Genomic DNA, 21,461 nt, shown 5'->3' on the forward strand with positions numbered 1-21,461 from the left:
TTCCTTGTGCCATATTTGTTTTTGGAAAAAAAGTAGTCAAATTTTACTGTCAGTGCTATGCAACAAGTATCTCATAGTGTTTTTAAAGTATATTATCCATTCTGCTACTAAGTATGCTAATATATGAAACACAAATGTGCATACTTATGTACAGCTTTTATTATATTTTATAGTAACATGTTGCTTTCAATTTGTTGGTTAAGGAAGATATCTCTGTACCAAATATAAGTATCTGTTTACAGAGGGACTTTGTACTTTAAAATCATTTCCTGTTTCATACATACTTTTCTGTTTTTTCTGGCAGAGCCGCATGCAGGTTTTAGAATAGCTTTCAACATGTTCGACACCGATGGCAATGAGATGGTAGATAAAAAGGAGTTTTTGGTGGTATGTATATTATGTGCTGAGTTTTGTCAATAATTCACTGTTGCTTCTATTTTTATGTTTTTGCATTATTTTAAATAGTGTTGTAGAATGAAGTGAAAATGTTATGCTTTCACCTTAATTTAATGAAGAAGTGTATGCTCATGTACTTGAAATAATTTTTGCATTGTAAAAATATAAATTACATTTAGTGTATAAAGATGATTATAGTTGATTACACATTTTCTGGAAGTTTGAAATGTGTCCAGGATTTTCTGTTGAGTGGCTGACGTGCGCCCTGAGGTGCTACAGGTGCCCAGTCAGCCCTCCGTCCCCACCCTGCCAGCCACCCAGTCACAGCTGTGTGGCAGGAACACCTCTCTCCCTTCTCTCTCTGGGGTTCTGGTTGTCGCTCCTCCTGCTCACTTTCACCCATTCCTGCCTGCACCCCAGTCTTGTCCCCATTTTCCTGTTCTCTTCCCCTGGCTTTGACCCAAGGCTGCTCTAAAGTGGGAGGGGTAGGATTGCTTGTAGGTGTTTGTCCTTTGATCTTGCTCATCTGACTGGGCCAGCATTGGTGCTGGTCTGGTGACCTGGTTTGTCTTACCACCCCCACCCTGCCTTCCAGAATTTTGCAGTCTCTTTTTACCCATATACTTCTGTACCTCCTTCTGTGGCAAAATGTCTGTTCCATATTTTTCTCCAGAAGGTGGGCTCAAACCCAGAGACCCTGGGTCCTACTCCAGTGTTCTGTACACCCCAGCAGGCTTCACCTCTTTTGTGTGTGTGCCACAAGCTCCGTGTCTCTGTGTCTTAGAGATCACATATTGCCGTAATTTTGTATATTTCACGTGACCGTGGGTTGCTAATGCCAAAGGATGTATTCTCTTTGTCTCAGGGAAAAAATTGACATTAGAAAAAATATATATAATACTTTAATGTTATGTATAGATGAAACCAGTTATTTCCTTTGTTTTAAGACTGCACCTAGTTGGTGTAAGGTGGTGGGTAGGTGCCCTGAAACTCTTGCTTGGTACTTGATTCTTCAGTGGTTTCCTTTTTAGCTTCAAGAGATATTCAGGAAAAAAAATGAAAAGAGAGAAGCTAAAGGAGATGAAGAAAAGCGTGCAATGCTGGTAAGAATAATTTATAGTTTTTGGTGAATTTTCCAGATAAGAATCATTCATATTGAGAACAATTAAATCTGTAAGTTTAGAGCGGTCCCTTTCTTGAAAAGTTTTTAAAGCTCTTATGTAGAAAAATTGCTTCAGTATTGATATGCATCAATATCAATATTTATATCAAATATTGATATTAAATATCTGTATCCATAATTACATTCATGAAATCATTTTATTCATAGTGTTGTTATCCGTGAGATTTGAAGGGTGTATCATATTATAGATTAATATAGATCATTATGCATATAAAAATTTAAAGGTGAATTGCAAAGATTAATTACATATAAGAGTGAATTTAGTGGTGCTGTAACAATATGAATGTTGAAGCAAAAACAAGGAAATAATTTTTTTTGCATTCTTAGAAGTATGTATTATAGACTCTTCTGGGATGATGTTTTTTCATCTTACTCTGAAGGTGGATTTAAGCAGCATTTCACTCCATTTTCCTACCAGTTTTCTTTTGCTTGCCCCAGGTATTTAAACCTGAAACATCCCAGGTTCACATAATAAAAGATAACAGTTCTGAGACCTTCCTGTCAGGCTCTATACTAGATGCTTTGCATGCATTTTCTCATTTAATCTACCCAGCGATTCTCCTGTTACCTATGATTACAGATGTGGAAGTTGATAGTTGGAAAGGTTAAATATCTTGTCCAAAATTATGTAACTATTAAGTTACAAAGCCAAGATTTGAGCCCATGGCTTGCTAGCCCCAAAATCTACACTCTTACCCACTGTGGCATATTTCTTCATCTAGTACTTAAATAGCAGAAACACAGTGAAGTTTGTCGGCATGTAAATGATAATTGTTTCATTTGCAAATCAGTGATTTGTATTGGTCTACCAGGAATTCAAATAACTAACTTCCGGGAGTTACAACATTTTTTTTCCTCATTGTTATAAACATATATATTAGGTTTTTTAAAAACATGGATTATCTGTAGAGGATGGGTGCCATATTCAATCCCAACAGATGTATAAGTGTGTATTCATATTTATATTAAGAAAAGCAGGTTATCAGGGTTATACAATACATGTTATTTCATGGGATATTGACTATGATATATCAGTGTTTGTTGAACTACCCCCAATATACTAATTGACAAAGCTTATGGAAGGCACTCAAAAAAAATCAAAAGACTTGATTATGAGTATTAAAAGGGTATTGAGAGTTCTCTAATTCAGGTCTTATTTTCAAATTGTAATCAATAAATTCTATGTGATTTAGCCCCATAAATGCAATTCTTAGGTTATTAGCAAATAACACTAGAAAATTAAATACCTTCATAAGTTTTATTTCCTGTAGATGATTTAATATATTCAACAAGTAAACAATTATTTTAATTTTCATAGGTTAACAGCTATATTGACTGGGTAGACAAGTTGTTAATAAAATATCACTTGGGAGGTTGAATTATATTAATTAATCTTGATGTACCTTAATGATAAAGTAGATTGTATTTTAGTGGATAGAAATTTAACTTTTATTTATTTGTTTATTTATACTACTTCCAGAAAGGACTTATGGATCTTCCAGTAAAAGTACAATAAATTCTATTCTAATCATTAACATTTACTAAAATATGTAAGTCAAGTAACAAAGGGAGAGAGGAAAGGGAGAAATAATAGCAGACAACCTACACTGGAAAAACCTACAGAGTCAGCACAAAACTTGGCTCTGAACTTCATTGTAGCCCAAGTAAAGTAAGTTGAATTCTAATTAAATATGAACTGTCTGTAATAGTGACGTAAGAAAACCTCATTAACTTTGGATGATTTAGGGAAAGTCTGCCTCAATTATGACATCTAAATTATGTAAGCATACCCCAAAGTCTATTATTTTATATGCCCAATGCTCAATGAAGCTTTTCCTGGCAGTTATATGGGGAAGAAGACTTGTTTTAAAGAACAAATAAACAGAGAACTGTACTCGAAAAACAATTAAAATAAAAATTTTTTAAAAACCTGCAAGTAATAAAATTAAAAAAATAAAGAACAAATAAAAAAACTTAGAAGTAATATATAACTTGTTTCTATGGGAAAGAATGCTCACTAAAATTATTGATCTCCACAGGGACCTCCCACGAATTTATCTGACATAGTTTACTTAGTGCTCCTGAAATCTCATTTACTTAATTTAATGGTCAGACTACTTCTCAAAACGGTGTTAGCATTCTAGGATAACACAGCTCTCTACAAATATGTGTTACTATGTGTAATGATAAAGTCAATTAGTGGTAGCTTATTGTTAATAGCCATCACTTTTAAATAATGCAGATGTGAACTGATGAGACTTTTGAGCTTCAAAGCCATTAAAATGTACAGTGAAAATATATGGGTTATATGAGAGAGACAGTGCACAGGCTCAGGAGCCGGATTTTCAGGGTTCCAATATTAGCTTGACCCTTCATTACCTGGGTGATCTTGAAAAAGGTCCTTAACATCTCTGGGGCTCAGTTTCTTCATTTTCACGGAGGAGAGGATGGGAGTAATGATCACGTGTGATTGCTGAGCTGAAATGTGTAGCCACTTAACAGTGTGTGCAATACAGTAAACACGCAAAGAGGAATGAGTAGAACCATGTAGCTACTTGAACCAAATATTTATTTACATACCGAAGTCAAAATTAAATCAAAACTAAATTTTAAAATATTTACATGCCAGACAAAACTAACTCTGCTTCTGTGCTACGACCATTATAAATGGTCCCTTTTGCTCAGTCGTCATGTTTCCCCCAGGTAAGTACCATGCCTGCTGTGCAGATAAATCACAGTCTTAGAGATGCGTTAACTTGTGTAAGGACGTGGCACTAACACGAGCAGAGCAAGAGTCCACCGCAGGTCTCTTATTCCATTTCCACTGCCGTGCTGCCCCTCTGGATTTCCCCCACCCCACAGAGAATTGCTGAGGTGTATTGAAATAAAATCATAAACTTTGGAGGAACATGTTTTGCTCAAAGCAGTAGGTCTGTCGTAAAGTTACAATAAAAATGGTTGAAACGAGCACAAATTCATTTAATGTTTAATTAATGAGATTTGAAAAACTTTGCTACTCATCTTTAACATTTACCTCACTTGTATGTGTGCTCTATATATAGAATGTAGCATAATGATTTGCCCTTCCTAATTGATTATTTTGTCGTCTTTTTCTTTTTTTCTTTGCCTATACTTGGGTTCATTCTGAAATGTGACACTTCATTTGGCCCTTTGTGCTCTGTGTCAGCGTCTTCAACTGTATGGATACCATTCACCTACTAATAGTGTATGTACAATACTTTCAATGTTCTTTATGTGAATAGCCCTCCCCTGTTATACCTGATCATGTAACTTTGTTGTATAAAGCTGTACCTGCTACTGAAAATGTTTAAGAACTTCCTGGATATAACAGGATACAACCAAGCCAAAATTTTTTGTCTCCTTCCTAGATTTATGAGAAGACTAAAATTTACAGAGTAATTATATATCTTTAACTTTAAATTAAAGTAAAGCTGAGTGAGCAGCAACCAAAACCTCTGGTAGAACAATTGAAATTGTGTAATTTTCATCAGTATTCGAGGAGTTAAATACAAAGTGTGGAGCAGATTTTCAGCCCCTGCGCCGGCAGAACACAGGTGTTTGAAGAACTAGATCTGCCTGTCTGATATACATTCTCTTCTCAGTTCTAACAGAGAGGTATGGTAATGGATAGCCTTTTCTTAGTTTTCAGTACTTCTTCCCAATGTGTTTCTAAAACCTTTGATGCCTGCCTACTGCCTATGGTGTATACACAAGTCTGGTATAAGGTGATATTTGATAGCTTAATATATCATGTTATTTCTCAAAGAGGATTATAATAGTCAGACTCTTCTTTTCCTGACAAAGTTGGGAGTTTGGTAAATGATCTTTCAAATGTACTCTTCTTATGCTAAGCTTTCTCCTTCTTTCCTCTCTGCTGGAAAGTTGAGCTTGTTGGGTAGCCTAGCTACTAAACAACAAAGAGTAGGCTGGGCCCCTTTTGAATGTAAACACGCACAATTCATTTAATTTTCCCAAGGTTAGAAAGATCCCTCAAATGATACAAATTCCACCTGAGAGAAGGCCTTGAATTCTGGTAACTGACTCACCTGCTAAAGGTGTCAGTTAGTGTGCAGCTCTGTAAGTAGCTGTGCTGCCTCAGGTATTGACTAATCAAAAGTCCAGGCTCCATTCTAGATGTGCATATCCTGGAGGCTGATTCGGCATAGAATAAACCTGCGATATCTTGCCAAAGTCACAGGGATGGACCTAGAATGAGCTGGTGGAGAACAGGCCAAGTCCATAGGACCCATATGACGGACTAGTTATTTTGATCCCTTACAGTGTAACTTAAAATATTTTTCTACAAAATTGACTTCTGTTTGTCATTAAATATGGTTTGCCATTTTCTTAAAATTTTAAAAAGCTTCCTCTTAATCATTTAAAAAATTTATAAGAATATGAAAGAAAAATCTTATAGATTATAACGCTATCTGCCTTGTGAATGCTAATAAATGTTAATACTTACAACTTCATTATTTATTTTTCTAATCAAATATGTCATTGCATGAGCCATTTTCCAGCTGTGGCAATTTGTAGTTTTCCTTTAAACTCATAAATAATTTTCAAAAAATGGAGGAAAACAAGGAAAATTTATTTAAATTTAGAAAAAATTCAAACAGCCAGAAAATTTGTATGAAATATCATTGGCATGTTTGTGGCACAAGTATATTAGTATAATGTTATGAATTAACTGGTCATTATCTACTAGTTTACAGAGCTCTAGATCAACTGGAGGATAAAGTATTTAATGTGAGTACAGTTCATGGAGCTGAATATAACTTGAGCTTCTACTTTTACGAAGAAGTCCCTCGGTAAAAGCAGAGGCTCTCTTGACTTTTACTACAGAGATCGAGATTCTGTGTCCTCTGTGGTAACCTGTTCCAGAATGTAATCACTGCTGCACTAGATTCTGCCTGTGTTCAGTCAGATTATTGTTTTTGCTCTATTTCTTGCTTCAGTATTCGTGAAACATTACCGTACAACCTTTTCTGTTTCAAACAACCCTGATTATTTTCATATTTCTCATATAGCCAGCCAGCTCTTGATTGTCTTACCACTATATTGAAAAGAAATATTAAGAAATCAAAAGACTAAATAATGCAAAAGTCAGGTATATTTGATTTTGGCATGCCCTATGTGACTTTTTAAAGTATTTAAAGATTATCTGAATTACCCTATTTCCACTGTGGTCAGAAAATGTACTGTTTTTATACAATTTTTTGACATGTATTGAGACTTCTTTTAGGGACTAAAAGAATGTCAATATTTATAAATGATCTATGTTTGAAAAACTGTGTATTTTCTAATTTGGGGTACAGGGTTATATTTTTAAGATTCTATCTTAAAACACACACATATATATTAGATCAAACATGTTAATTATGTGTTTCAAGTCTCTATCATTATTAATGTTTTTGTCTGTTTGATCTGACCTGTCATAAGTGTGTTAAATTATACATTACAATGATATAGTTGTCAATTTCTACTTATAATCCTCACTTTTTATTTTACATATTTTAGAACATTGTTATTTTCTATCGAAGAATATAAATTACTTGTATCTTTATAGTGAATTGAGTCTTGTATTATATACTATCCCTAGATATCTAGACGTGTTTTTACACTGTTCAAGGATAAAATGGGCCACCTCAGTAGCTTCTGAGGCTAACGCATCTCTGTCACCACAGTTACTGTAGCAAACCTGGTTTCCCTCTCTTCTGCAGTGTCATGCAGAGTTAGTGATCAGGTTTGCATGGCGTGTTTTCATTTTAAAGTCTGTTTTGTTGTTAGAATAAATTTACTACCTTTATTTGTATTTTTTTACAAATCAAGTGTTTTATTTTATTTTCCATTACCATTTATCTCCCTTATTACCCCATCCCCTACCTTTATTTTTATTGTTTTGTTTTTTTATTTTCTACTTTTTCCTCTAGTGATGATGAAGCTTTTCCTGATTTTTAAAATATATTTTAGTTCATAAATTTACTGCAAATAAAATAACTAATAAGAGTATAACCACCATATAGGTCAAAAATAAACAGTTCCGTTCCCCAGAAAGCCCCTCACACATCTCTCCAACCACAGTCTTCTCCTCTTCCCCCGAAGATGACTACAGTCATAACTTCTGTGTAAGTCACTCCTTTGCTTTGTAGTTTTACCACCTACTTATGCACCATAAGTAATATAATACAGTCTTCCCCATTTTGAAACTCTGATAAGTGGGATCATATCATATGAGTTTCTCCTTGTTTTGCTTCTTTGACTCAACACATGGTTGACAAGTCCCTAATCTTCGTTGTATCTGACCCCAGTTCATACACTTTCACTGCTGTGTGCAGCAGTTCTCAGACACTTTGTCTTCAGAGCCCCTTTCCATTGTTGAAAATTATCGAGGACCCAAAGGAACTTCTGTTTATGTTGGTTATGTCTGTCTATATTTATTATATTAGAACTTGAAACTGAGAAATTTAGAAATATTTATTAGTCCATTTTTAAATAAAAAACACACATTAACAAATGTTTTATGGAAAATAACTCCAAAAAGGTAGTGAGGACAATGGTATATTACATCTTTGCAAATCCCTTTAATGTACTGGCTTCATAGAAGGCAGCTGGTTTCTCACAGCTGCTTCTGCATTCCGTCTGTTGCAGAGTATTTTGGCAACAAACACGATCAGTGGTTTCTCTTGGAGTGGCAGGCTCACTCGGTTCACTTTCAAAAAACAGGTCTGCCAGACCCCAATGTCTGAACAGCCATATTGGTCTGTGAGCTTTTCTTTCAAGTAAATATGGTTGTTCATGAAAGAAGTGACTACTTCTCTTTTTAGCACAAACCATCACACAAATGTTTTTTCTGAAGACAACCACATTACTTCAGTAGGCAGAAGTGTGTGCTTCCCATTTTATCACACCGAACACTGAAAAGACGTGTGCTCAAAGGTCAGTTCAACAAAATTGTAAGTTTACTCTTCAGCAAGTACACCATAAGTGAAAGTTGTTTTTTTTTTTTTTTTAATGTGAGTAGGGGGAACTGAAGAGCGTGATCGCTTTGGTCTTTGGTGCTCCTGCTGTCCATATACTAAGGCTTCAGAACTTTTACCCACTGCTGCTTTTGCAACATCATTGCGAGAGTCAACACGGTACCAAGGGCAAAGTGCTATCTTCAAGATGCTTTGCAGGAGACACCTGTTTTATATTTTGTCCAGCTTTTTCCATTATTCTCAGTGAGAAGACTGGTGCTATCTCCAGCCTGTCATTTATAAAAGCCTCATACATCCTTTCCAACCTCTCTCTTTCCTTATATTTTTCAACCTCTCTCTTTATATTTCCTCTCCATGACTACTATTAAGATTTTGTTTACCTTTATTAAAAGTATATTTTGTGTATTTTATTGGTTCCTTTTATCTGTTCTAATTGGAAAATTCAGTTAATTTACGTTACTGTGATTATGAATTTATTTGGATTCATTTAAGACATTCTAAATAGTTTTTTTCTTTCTTCCTTTTTTTTCTCTGTATTCATTTAGAAAACATTCCATTCTATTTCCTCTATATTCTTGAAACTTGAATAAGTGTACTTAAAGTAATACAGTCTTAGATTAGGCCATATCCTTACTCTCTTCCTTAAAAATAGATTCTTAAAGTGCTGTAATTTCTTTCATTCCCCTCCCTGCATGAGTACTCACCATTGCACAATGTTTGTCTTTGTCTTTTTTTTAAACACCACAAATTAGACTTATTAAATATATACCATCAGTATTTGTTTAGGATTGCTTACATATTTGCCATTTCTTACTCATTAATTCCCTCTTTAATCTCACCCATTCTTATATCCTAAAGTGAGGGTCTTTTGGTAAATTTTTCAAAACCCTCTTTCCGGAAATAGCTTTACTTTGCCCTTATTTTCCCCAAGTTTTATTAAAATATAATTGACATGTAACATTGTATTAGTTTAAGGCAAAATATATAATTTGATATCTGTATAGATAGCAATAAATTTACTTAACATCCATCACCTCACATGGTTACAAATGTTTTTTTCTTGTGATAAGAACTTTTAAGATCTCTTTTAGTGAATTCCAGTATACACTACAGTATTGTTAACTGTTGTCACCATGCTGTACAGTATGTTATTTATCTTGTACCTGGGAGTTTCTACTTTTCAACCACCTTCACTCACTCACCCACCCCTGCCCTGCCGCCTGCCTCTGGCAACCACTACTCTGTTCTGTTTCTGTGACTTCACTGTTTTCTTTTCAACTTCTTTTTGATGGAGGTATGATTGACACAAAACATTATGTTAGTTTCAGGTGCACAACATAAGGATTCAATATGTCTATATATGCCTTTATTTTGAAAGATAATTTCACTCGATATATTATTGTAGGTTGATACTTATTCTCAGCAAATTATATCATTTCAGGCTTCTGGTTTCTTTTGTTGAATTTGAAGTCAGTTCTGAGTCTAATTAGTGTTCTTTTTTAGATGAGCTGTTTTCTGACTACTTTTAAGATTTTGTTTGCCTTCAGTATTCTACAGTTTTACTAATAGTATATCTCTGTTTGCTCTTATCTGTCATGAAATTTATTGTGCTTTTCAAATATGATTGTTTATATTAATTATTGAATATTTAGTGCAAATATCTCTCTGAATATTATCTCTTCCCATTTCTCTATTATTACTTTCTGAAGCTTTCACAAATATTCATGCTCTCTTCTGTGTCTCTAAACTTGAATTTAATAATTTGCCATATTTTATCTTTTCACATTGTATTCAGTATAATTTATTCATATTATCTTCCAGTTTACTAATTCTCTCTCCAACCATATATATGATATGATATTGAATTTTAGTGGTTCCAATTTTCATTTCCAGACATTTTATTTGGTTCTTTTTCTAATCAGCCTAATACTTTTTTGGTAGTCTGTTTTTGGTAGTCTGAAAAATCCTTTCAAAAACAGCTTCATTTTTATAAATTTAATAAGTTTATTTTGTATTCTATATCTAATAATTTGAATATCTGAAGTCTGCAGGTCTAGCTCTATTGCTTGTTTCTTCTAGTTCTCATTGATGGTAGCTTATATTATTTTACATTTAGTAATTTTGTATTGTGAGCACATATTTGTTGGAGTGCTTCTGCGTAGATTCTTTAAGGACTCTGTTAAGGGTGTATTTTCCCTGTGAAGGTTTTCTGTGTGTGGATATTTATGTGTGTTTCTGTTTCTGTTATATACTGGGGAAAACTGCCGTTCCATTAAGTTTAAGTTACAATTCTCAGATTGTAGTTATTTCAGTCCACGGTTGTCATAGTGGCACAGATGACAAAGTCTTATGTTCTTCTCTGTGCATTTTTAAATATCACTAAGGTAAAGACACTTTACTGTCTGATTCTATGGGCTGCTATTTTGGTTGTTTATTTTTTTCACAGTTTGCCCAATCTCTGAATATAACCATTCTCAGACCCTAACTGTATTTAGGGTCTGGACAGGATATATTCCCATCTCTAAATCAGTCTTCTTTTTCTTCTAACTCTTTTCATCTTTCCTTTTATCTTAATTTTCTTCCTTCTCTTATTTCCTTCCTCTTTCCCTCTGTCAGTCCATTTGGGATGCTCTAACCAACTACCATAAACTGGATGGCTTATAAAGAACAAACATTTCTCACAGCTTTGGAAGCTGGGAACTCAAAGATCATGGAACCAGCAGATTCAGTGTGGTGGCTGATGAGGGCCTGCTTCCTGGTTCGGAGACGGCACCTTCTTGCTGTGTCTTCACATGGTTGGAAAGGGGCAAAAGAGCCTCTTGGGCCTCTTTTATAAAAGTTAATCCCATTCATGAAGGCTCTACTTTCATGACGCAATCACCTTGCAAAGGCCCCACCTTGTCCTAATACCATGACCTTGAGGGTTAGGGTTTCAACATACAAATTTTTCAGACCATGGCTTGCCCTTTCCTCCCTCTCTACACAGGTCCCCCCCTTCCTCCCTTCCTTGTTTCCTTCCTTGCCTCCCACCTTCTCTCCTTCCTTCCGTCCTTCCTCCCTTCCATCATAAATGCCATGGAATGCCTTGCATAGAAGCATGCTTTGGCTCAGCCAGTCATTAGGAATTCTTTACTCAAACTGCAAAGTTTAAGGAAGTTCTACTAACAACAAGTTCTAAACTTAGCCTGAAAATTTATCAGGCTTACAGAATACAGTACATTTGTGACATCATTTTGCTTGTACCATTCATTTTACAGTTCTTCTGAACTATCTACATCTTTTTCCTCTTTGAATGAAGGTCCACACCTACCTGACACGTTGGCAGGGAGACCTAAAGCTCACAGAGTCATCAAAGACACTAAGAAGACTGAAGGAAGTCCTTGCCAATTTTTCTACATATCATAACATTTCCTAGCCATCCCATTACTCAGCCGTATTTGGACATGTTCCCCTGTCAGTCTTTCCATAGCCTGCATGCGCATGTTCTGATTTTGTATTTGCTTTGCATGCCTTGCTATTAAAGTCTATCCTGATTTGTATGGCTACCTTAAATTTATTTTAAACACCCTTTTTTTTATATAATCTTAATTTCATTTTCTGATTTTCTTTTTTTTAAAGATTTATTTATTTATTTATTTTTAGAGAGGGAAGGGAGGGAGAAAGAGAGAGAGAAACATCAATGTGTGGTTGCTGGGGGCCGTGGCCTGCAACCCAGGCTTGTGCCCTGACTGGGAATCAAACCTGTGATGCTTTGGTTTGCAGCCCACGCTCAATCCACTGAGCTACACCAGCCAGGGCATCCTATTATATTTGTCTGGTATTAAAAATTTCTACTAGTTTTTTGCCTTGGCTTGTGCGGCTCAGTGGATTGAGTGCTGGCCTGTGAAGCAAGGGGTCATTGGTTCGATTCCCAGTCAGGCCACATGCCTGGGTTGCGGGCCAGGTCCTCAGTAGGGGATGCTCGAGAGGCAACCACTCATTGATGTTTCTCTCCCTCTCTTTCTCCTTCCTTTCACCTCTAAAAAAATGAATAAATGAAATCTTTTTTAAAAAGATTCCTGCTAGTTTTGCATGTTCTGAAATTTTACTCTTAATTATATCATCGAAGTCATTAATTAAATAATTAAGTACTGGCTTTTGGACAGGCACACATAATAGGAATCTGTGTGCCAGAAAGTCACTGATGTATTAACTATATTATCTTGTAAGTCGTAAATCATATATTTACTTAAGGCAAGGTGTGACAGTAGTAGCTGTGAGAATACTGTCCCTTCTGTGAGAACTGACATAATTTAAAACACTCTTTAGGATAATTGCAGCAATTCAGTTATATATTCTAGCATAATTTAATCTTTGGAGCTAAATAAAAAGTGGGAAAGCTTTCTGTAAGAGAAGGCTATTACGATGTTATGATCTAAATAACTTATTTTATTTTAAAAAGTTATATATTATCCTGATAGATAAATACAAAAAGAAGAAAATAAAAAAGTATTTTAACGGCACCATTCAGAGGTAATCAGTATATAGGAGTATATTGACCTCTTTTCTATACACAGAAAATGTATTTTTATAGAGAATCATGTCACTAAGGTTTACAAAACTAATTGTATCCCTTAATAAGTTCTAAATAATTTTTCTGATGTCATCAGTGTTTGTGTGTGTGCTCATGCATGTGCATGCATGTGCACGTGTGTGTGATTGGCGGGGACAGGTGTTTGGCAATAGGGAAGAGGCATGGCTTCACAAAGCGCATCATTCCTGTCACCCTCCTAATAGCAGCATAGTCAGCCTCATTTTCTAGCTTGACAGATTTGATAATCCCTTTGTTTTGCATGTACTAACCTTCTAATACAATTTAAAATTTTATCCATGTTTAAAATATTTAGATAATACTTGCAGAGTATTTCATCTAGCTATCATTTATTGAGGTTCCACCATTCCTGTCTAAGAGAAAATGAACTATGTTAGTTCTGTATTCAGCTTATTTTACTTATTTAGCTTATAACTGTTAGTTTAAGCTTATTTAGTTATAAAAAGGGGTAATGAGTGGATTCTCTGTCATATTGTTACATTTACACTTATAGTAATAAATATGTCTGTGTTATATGATTCCTGTTAAATAATACTATATTAACATATTTAAAGATATTATTAAAATATGGGCAATAGGCAGTGCTTTCTAGTTAATAATGCACTGAAACTTAGGTGGTTGAAATAATTCTCAGATGCATTATAATTTTTAGTGGCATCGGACTTTTAATAACACACACAAAAATCAAAGTTTTTGCAGAATCAGCTACGCACTCCTAAGTGTATCGTGCAGTGCTTTTTTCCCACAATAAGTGAAAGAACCTGTGCAATCTTCCTGATAAATCCTTACAGAAACTTGCATTTAATTTTTTTGAGGCTCTATGAACTTGTAAGTTTAAGTTATCAGGTTTAGAGACTCTGTAAACTCTTGAGTGTATAGTTCTGCATTTTCATATGAAGATTAGAGCACTTCTTCACCTTGATATCACTTTCTTCAGACTAGTCAACGACTGAGGTAGAAGCTAGAGTTCTGTCCTTGTAAGAGATTAGAAAGTACCTTATCTGTTCACAAAAGACACACCTATCAAATCCCTGAGTAGCTTTGAGTAGTTTGATTTAAATTGGCTTATTTTGTTTGACAAGTTTTGGATTAATTTAAAGTTTGTTTCTCTAAAGTGTGGATATGGTTGTTTTGACTCTTGGATGCACTAACACAATGTGTGCTAGCCAGCAATAATTCATTTTAATTGAATCATGAATTTTATTGGTTTTTACAAAATTCCCCAGATATCCTGCAAATGAATTTACTTCACATAAAGTGTGAATAAAGTTTTTATTTTACCCCATCGTAGAAGTTACACATGTTTCAGTAGAAGTGCATAGGGGAGGGGCTGAAGAATATGATTCTTTTTGACAAAGCCAGAAAGCACTTAGAAATACTGGTTATACGCTATTACACCTTTGAAAATACGCTGGCTTTACCAGCCATGCCATATGATACTGTTGTGTGCAACGGCAAACAAAAAAGGTAAGCTAATGTGTTTTCTTTTCAAGGTTGGCTAGAAGAGACTCAAAGTGTATAAATGATCGTTCTTCGTGACTATTCCTTAGATTTCAGTTGTGCTTCTTAAAACTTCTGCAGGTACTTAAAACAGATGCTGAGGAACTTGTGTCCAGAAGCTACTGGGACACGCTGAGACGGAACACAAGCCAAGCGCTCTTTCCAGACCTCGCAGAGGTACAGCCAAACGCTGTTGGCCGTTTTGTGAATCTTGTCTGCGCTTCATTTTAGAGTCATAATGATGGAACAAACATTATGTTTTATAATTCTCCTTTTCTCCAGCAAAGCAAGGGTATTTATCTATAAATGGTCTATTGGAATATAACGGCTGTGCTGGCAGAGACTGCAAAATTGCCTACAAATGGTCTGCGTTAAAACAACTTGCTTGTTGTAGAAAACATGACTTTCCAAATTAATTTGAAAAGAAGTTATTTTTTACTTAAGGATCACTTTCAGAAAATTTGAAAATACTATTTTGTAGTTTCACAGGTTTTTCTAACCTTTAGCTTGCAATATTACGTGAAATGCTGAAACTTTTAACTTCGTAAAAGATAGCTGATGCTTTAGAGTTATGGCAGACTTAAACGATTAATTTCCCTCACGTCTTTAACAGGGTGGCTTGCGAAGGGCAGGGTATGAAGCAGGTGTGGTAGGAACTGTCAATCCAGGAAGGGAAGAATATTTCATCTTGACATTGTTTAGGGTTGTCAGTGTGTGGAAAATAAAGAGCAGACTGACCGTTACCCATGCTGCTTTGAACTGGATGGAGACGCACACCTTATCGCTGCACGGAGACAGCTCCCACCACCCCACTCTGATTATGCTGCTCCCAGTAGGGCTCTGTCATTGTAAAAGACAGGCTGTGTTCTGTAGCCTAAACACTACTGCGTGTTTTCTGTTAAGAATTTTTAAGAACTTTTAGAGAAGGCTGTCAGTCTTACCACAAAGAACTTTTCAGTAAATAGTAAAAGATATACACAAGGTTTGTCCAGGAGGTAACAAGCCATGCAATATGAAAAATACAGACATTTATTGAAAATGTAAGGTACAAGAAACATCAGACTATGATGCCTCAGTCCCCTTCAAAGTGGGCACCTTGGGACCTCACACAGTTCTCCCAATTGCCGTCAGCTGCCTGTTGTATTTTCCTGAATCTCATTGATGGCCTGAAATCTTTTCCCTTTCAAAGGTGATTTTACTTGGGCCATTTTTTTTTCGGTCTTGCCACTCCTGCTACATGGTGAGGGGTGGAGCCGTAGGTGTTCACCAGGCAGGGTAACCCGCATCACTGCGTTGTGATGCTGTATGTGGGGGAGGGGTCCCAGAGGGAACAGTGGTGCTTGCTCCGCTCTCTGCCGGATCAAAGCTCCAGAAAAAATACAACTAAGCCACAAAGAGATAGCCAACCTATCAGATGCACAGTTCAAAACACTGGTGATCAGGATGCTCACAGAATTGGTTGAATTTGGTCGCAAATTACATGAAAAAATGTAGGCTATGCTAAGTGAAATAAAGGAAAATGCCAGTAGTGATGGAAAATCACCAATAGTGATGGAAAGGAAACTGGGACTCAAATCAACGGTGTAAACCAGAAGCAAGAAAGAAACATTCAAGCAGAAAAGAATGAAGAAACAAGAATTCAAAAAAAAAAAAATGAGGAGAGGCTCAGGAACCTCCAGGACATCTTTAAACATTCCAACATGGAGAAGAGGAAGAACAAGAAATTGAAAAATTATTTGAACAAATAATGAAGGAGAACTTCCCCAGTCTGGCAAAGGCAGTAGACTTCCAGGAAGCCCAGGAAGCTCAGAAAGTCCCGAAGAATTGGGATCCAAGGAGGAACACACCAAGGCACATCATAATTACATTACCCAAGATTAAAAATAAGGAGAGAATCTTAGAAGCAGCAAGAGATAAGGAGACAATTACCTACAAAGGAGTTCCCATAAGACTGTCAGCTGATTTCTCAAAAGAGACCTTACAGGCAAGAAGGGGCTGGAAAGAAGTATTCCAAGTCATGAAAGGCAAGGACCTACATCCAAGATTGCTCTATCCAACAAAGCTTTCACTTAGAATGGAAGGGCAGATAAAGTGCTTCTCAGATAAGGTCAAGTTAAAGGAGTTCATCATCACCAATCCCTTATTTTATGAAATGTTAAAGGGATTTATCTAAGAAAAAGAAGATAAAAAATATGAACAGCAAAATGACAACAAACTTACAGATATTAACAACCACACCTAAAACAAAAACAAAAGCAAACTAAGCAAACAACTAGAACAGGAACAGACCCACAGAAATGGAGATCATATGGAGGGTTATCAACAGGGGAGTGGGAGAGGAAGAAAAGGGGAAAAAGTACAGAAAATAAGTAGCATAGATGGTAGGTAGAAAATAAACAAGGGGAGGTTAAGAATAGTATAGGAAATGTAGAAGCCAAAGAACTTACATGTTTGACCCATGGACATAAACTAAAGGTGGTGGGGGGGATGTGGGTGTGAGAGTGTGTGCAGGGTGGAGGGGAATAAAGGGGGGAAACTGGGACAACTGTAATAGCATAGTCAATAAAATATATATATTTTTTAAAAGTGATTTTGGTTTTGGAAAAAGCCAGAAGTCCCAGGGTGCCAAATCTGGGCTCTAGGGGAGCTGAGTCGCCTAGGTGATTTGATGTTTCACCAAAAAACCCTGCACAAGACAATGTGATGCATAAGCAGGCACATTGTCATGATGAAGCTATCACTCACCAGTTGCCCATAGCTGTGGCCTTCTGGATCATCCCAGTAGTTTCAGCACAGGAATTTTCAAGCTTAATGCAAAATTTGATGCAGATTCATTGCTCTCCTCATTCAGTCATTTTTAATGTGATGGCCACAGTACGCACGCTCACTCAATGGCATCTACTGCCTCCACTGACTAGTACAATAAAGTTGTCATTGTTTACACGTGCACATTCCTGTCCACACTCCTTGGCTGCCAGGTAATATTGATGTCACACAAACCATCCTTGTTGTATTAACAATGGCTGGACTTTTTCTGGACAGACCTTGTGTTGTTACTAGCTTTTTCTTGATAGAGTTGGCCTCCCATTTAATTTTTAAAGTTTAATGTTTAGCCCTGGCTGGTGTGGCTCAGTGGATTGAGCACCAGCCTGCAAACCAAAGGGTCACCAGTTCGATTCCCAGTCAGAGCACATGCCTGGTTTGCAGGCCAGGTCTTGAGTTGGGGGTGCACAAGAGACAACCACATATTGATGTTTATCTCCCTCTCTTTCTCCTTCCCTTACTCTCTGTCTAAAAATAAATAAAGAAAATCTTTTTTTTAAGTTAAAAAGAAGAAATACTGTTTAAAAAATAAACTTTGACGTTTAAAAGTTACACCTAAAAATATCTAGAGACGTAAATTAGAGCAGGTGTAATATCTGTTACTTATATATACAGTGTTAATTGATACCTCTAGGGCAAACACAGAAATGTTCATTTTTTGTCAGTTGTGCTCAATTTAAAAAATCCCCAAATCAGCTTTCCCTGTCTCTAATCTGCCTTTGACATATCAATATGATATAATTATAATGAGCAATTACTTTTTTAAGATTACCTTTTAAATTTGAACTATTTTTGGGCATGAAGTAGTGATAGGTGTTCCATGTACAGACATTTTAGAAGTCCGTAATTCTGTAATCATGTATGCAGGCACATACTGGAAGTGCTTAATTCTGGAACCATCTGTGCAGGCACAGAGTAAAGGCACCACTGTGCGCCTTTGCTTCTCGGTGCCTGAAAGTGAGGACAGCTCGTGATACCAGCCCTGGGGTCCCCGTGTGCTGCTGTGGCCTGGCTTCCGGTTATGTCCTGTCCCCAGTGTCTCTCCGCACACTAGACTGTCCACCTCTCAGCCTGCAGCCCATCTTTAATCTCGGTTAGCTCTGCTAGAAGCTCGCACAGTTGCACACAATCTGTTAATGAGATGTTGAGTTTAATTTAAATCCTGGCCGGTTTAATATCAGAAGACCAGTCAGCTCTTCCATATACCTAGAGATTATAAATGATTAGAAGATACTTTGAAGATGTTTAGCACGCTGTCAGGGCACGCTGGAGCTAGCTTTTTTGGCTTCCCACAGCTAATTCTGTACATTTCTTCCCAACTTGCCATTCTGTTAAATCCCTTTGGTCCCTTGAAAGTGTGCATGATAAGAGTATTAATATCATAGAAATTGGCAAACACTACAAATCAGCCGTCTTTTCCAGGAAAGCCAGTTTACTAGCACACTATTGGCTGTGGTCAATCCACACTATAATCATAAGCTGCTAAATTAATTGATGAATTGAATTGATTCAAACATCATGAAACTAAATCTGATGGGGAAGAGAAAATAGAAAACAAAAAGAAGAAAAGAAAATAAAACTTATATTGTATTTCAAAGAAAATAATTATTTGGGAATTATCTTTGCTTCCAACCCCCCTCCCATGAGAGAGGGTAATTGAGAATTAACTAAGTTAGGTTACAACTCATTCTAACTCCGTATAGATTATGACTAATGCCAGTGTAACATCGAATTGTTTCAGTATTTCAGGATTCAAATTGGTTCAGAAAGAAAGTTTATAAATCTATTTGTATTTTGTTACTTACATATTTAAAAATGTAAATATTGAGATAAGCATTTTTCTTTAAATATTGTAGGTAAATTTGAGATTAGCCTTTCATATTCTTATTCCAGAGCTTTTGTGTCACAGCCAGCATCAATTTCTAACCAAAATAGTATAAATTTATGGTATAATAATAAGCCTCTCTCAAATAGTTGTTGAATACAATCTGACCACTAGAATTATAAAAACTATTCTGAGTTTTATAGGTAAACTAAAAATTTTTTGTTTGCTTTAAACTTTACTTGTCCTTAATAAATTCCAGTAAATCATTCAGAACCTGTGCCAACAAATCGAGTTTGACGATTTCTTCCAGCCCTTGAATACAGCTTGATAAGGTCATCACATTGTAATAAAGAAAAATGTGTTGAAAGAATATCCTTAAAACCCTTTAATAGTTTGACAAATTTTTATTTCATGCATACTTACTAATTCATTGCATTTTCTGATGAAATTCACAGTAAATTTAAATGAAAACAGTTAGATAATGGCCTTTCATGTAAATGACCCACAGGTTCTTTTGTGGCAGTTTCTTGCTTTGTTATGAAAACACCTGAATTCATTTTATTTTAACAATGAGCACCAGAATCAAAGGGATAAAGTCTCTATTTTTGTCCCGAGCCTCCTGTGATGTAAGTTATATAACACTGTCGGTCGGGACACCAGGGGCTCTGGTGTGGTTTTCAGTGACTCCCAGCAGCCCTCTGTTCACTGAGGGGGGGGCACGTTTTCACCAATTCCATTTTCTGATTTTTTTCCTCCAATGTCAAACTTTTACTTATGCCTCTGTGGGTCTGGATTATCTGGATAAGTGCAACCCAAGTCTAATAAGATTTTGATGATGAAAGACTGTAAATGAAGATCTGCTCTGCTCAGTGGGCCTGAGAAAAACTGGCTGAATGAGGTCATTATTTAAACCCGTGTAAAACAAAGCCAGCTTATTTCAGTGTATTATGTCTTGAGGGAAAGCACATCACTAGAGAAGGCATTCATAGTTTTGTTATCTGAGTTCACTAAGTTTTGGTATTCCTGTAACCTCTCATTTTAAGGCTCCCCCAGCCCAGACCTACATAACATACATGTGTGCTTTTAATAACAAAAATGTAAAAGTGTACCATGTAAAAATCTTTTTTTATTTTTTGGCAGTAAGCTTCAGTGTTATTATCTTTTCTATCTTGTCTGGCCCTTTTTTAATTTCTTGAAATACACTGATTTGGCCAAAATAGTAAAAGCTCATATTTATGGGACATGCACAACATGCCCGTTTCGGTGCTGAATGGTTTGCACGCGTTACGGAATGCTCACAGCTGCCCTCCATAGCAGCAGGTACTGCTGTTCTTCCTGAGGACGATCACATCATCAGAGACAGTCACTTCCCCAAGGTCGCTTAGCTAATGATGGAAAGCCAGAATTCTGGCTCTTGGGCTTATCATATTTGTTCACCACACTACGCTTATTTGTGAAATAAGCAACTTTTTCTAAAACACCATCCCTTCCCTTATCTATTCTGTCCTTCCCCCACATTCCACTCCTCTAGCTTCTAGATGGATCCCCCAGTTCCTCATGCTGAAAACATAGTATGTGACACCTGATTTCCTGGCTGTGTCATTTTCCCCCTAGCAAGCAGATCTTCAGAGAAGTTGGTTTTATTATAGGGAACTTCTTGGTTATTGCAACTTCTGAGAATACTTAGGACTTGTCAACAAACTAAACTAAGAAATAGTAGAGATCTTCTAAATCTTAACCAATTGTAAGGAGGTTATACACCAGAGATTATTTTAAAAACTTAAACTAAATTATTTAAATATAAATAGGCTAGATGATTACTAAGAATTCCAACAGTTTTAGATAATTTAAAGCAGAAGATGTCCTACATATTGGCATTTTTAAGAGAGATGTGAGTAATCAATGTAGTAGAGAGATCACTTTAGAAAAAGTGTCATGGATTTAAAGAGGAAATGTAGGAGGGGAAAAGACCACCATACTAGTTAAAATAATATTTGGTTTAGTGAGAAATGAAATAAAGATCCCATAAAGGTTATGAAAGATAAAATAGCTGTCTTCATGGAAGATTGGAAAGAGGGCTGTGAGGAATCAAAAGATACCATCTGATTTCACTCGTGGAATCTAATGAACAAACCGCAAACA

The 21,461-nt window shown here is 36.1% G+C and overlaps 1 protein-coding gene and 1 non-coding gene across 3 annotated transcripts in view; one reads left to right on the forward strand and one right to left on the reverse strand.

Annotated features, from left to right (window-relative positions):
• MICU3 (mitochondrial calcium uptake family member 3) overlaps positions 1 to 21,461 on the forward strand; it is a 73,373-nt gene that overhangs the window by 38,569 nt on the left and 13,343 nt on the right. Inside the window, exons 6-9 of one of the 2 annotated variants that reach the window (XM_045821676.1) lie at positions 305 to 387; positions 1,428 to 1,499; positions 4,767 to 4,805; positions 14,753 to 14,848. In XM_045821676.1, coding sequence (XP_045677632.1) covers positions 305 to 387; positions 1,428 to 1,499; positions 4,767 to 4,805; positions 14,753 to 14,848 — 290 coding nt within the window. The remainder of the gene's footprint in view (positions 1 to 304; positions 388 to 1,427; positions 1,500 to 4,766; positions 4,806 to 14,752; positions 14,849 to 21,461) is intronic. The other variant, XM_045821677.1, reaches the window with a different exon arrangement.
• Positions 7,222 to 7,354, reverse strand: LOC123807847. Its single transcript, XR_006783721.1, has one exon. It is a non-coding gene; the product is annotated as a small nucleolar RNA SNORA66 (small nucleolar RNA).

The sequence above is a fragment of the Phyllostomus hastatus genome, unplaced genomic scaffold (assembly GCF_019186645.2).
Source record: "Phyllostomus hastatus isolate PE091 unplaced genomic scaffold, TTU_PhHast_1.1 phas_scaffold_46, whole genome shotgun sequence".
NCBI lineage: Eukaryota > Metazoa > Chordata > Mammalia > Chiroptera > Phyllostomidae > Phyllostomus > Phyllostomus hastatus.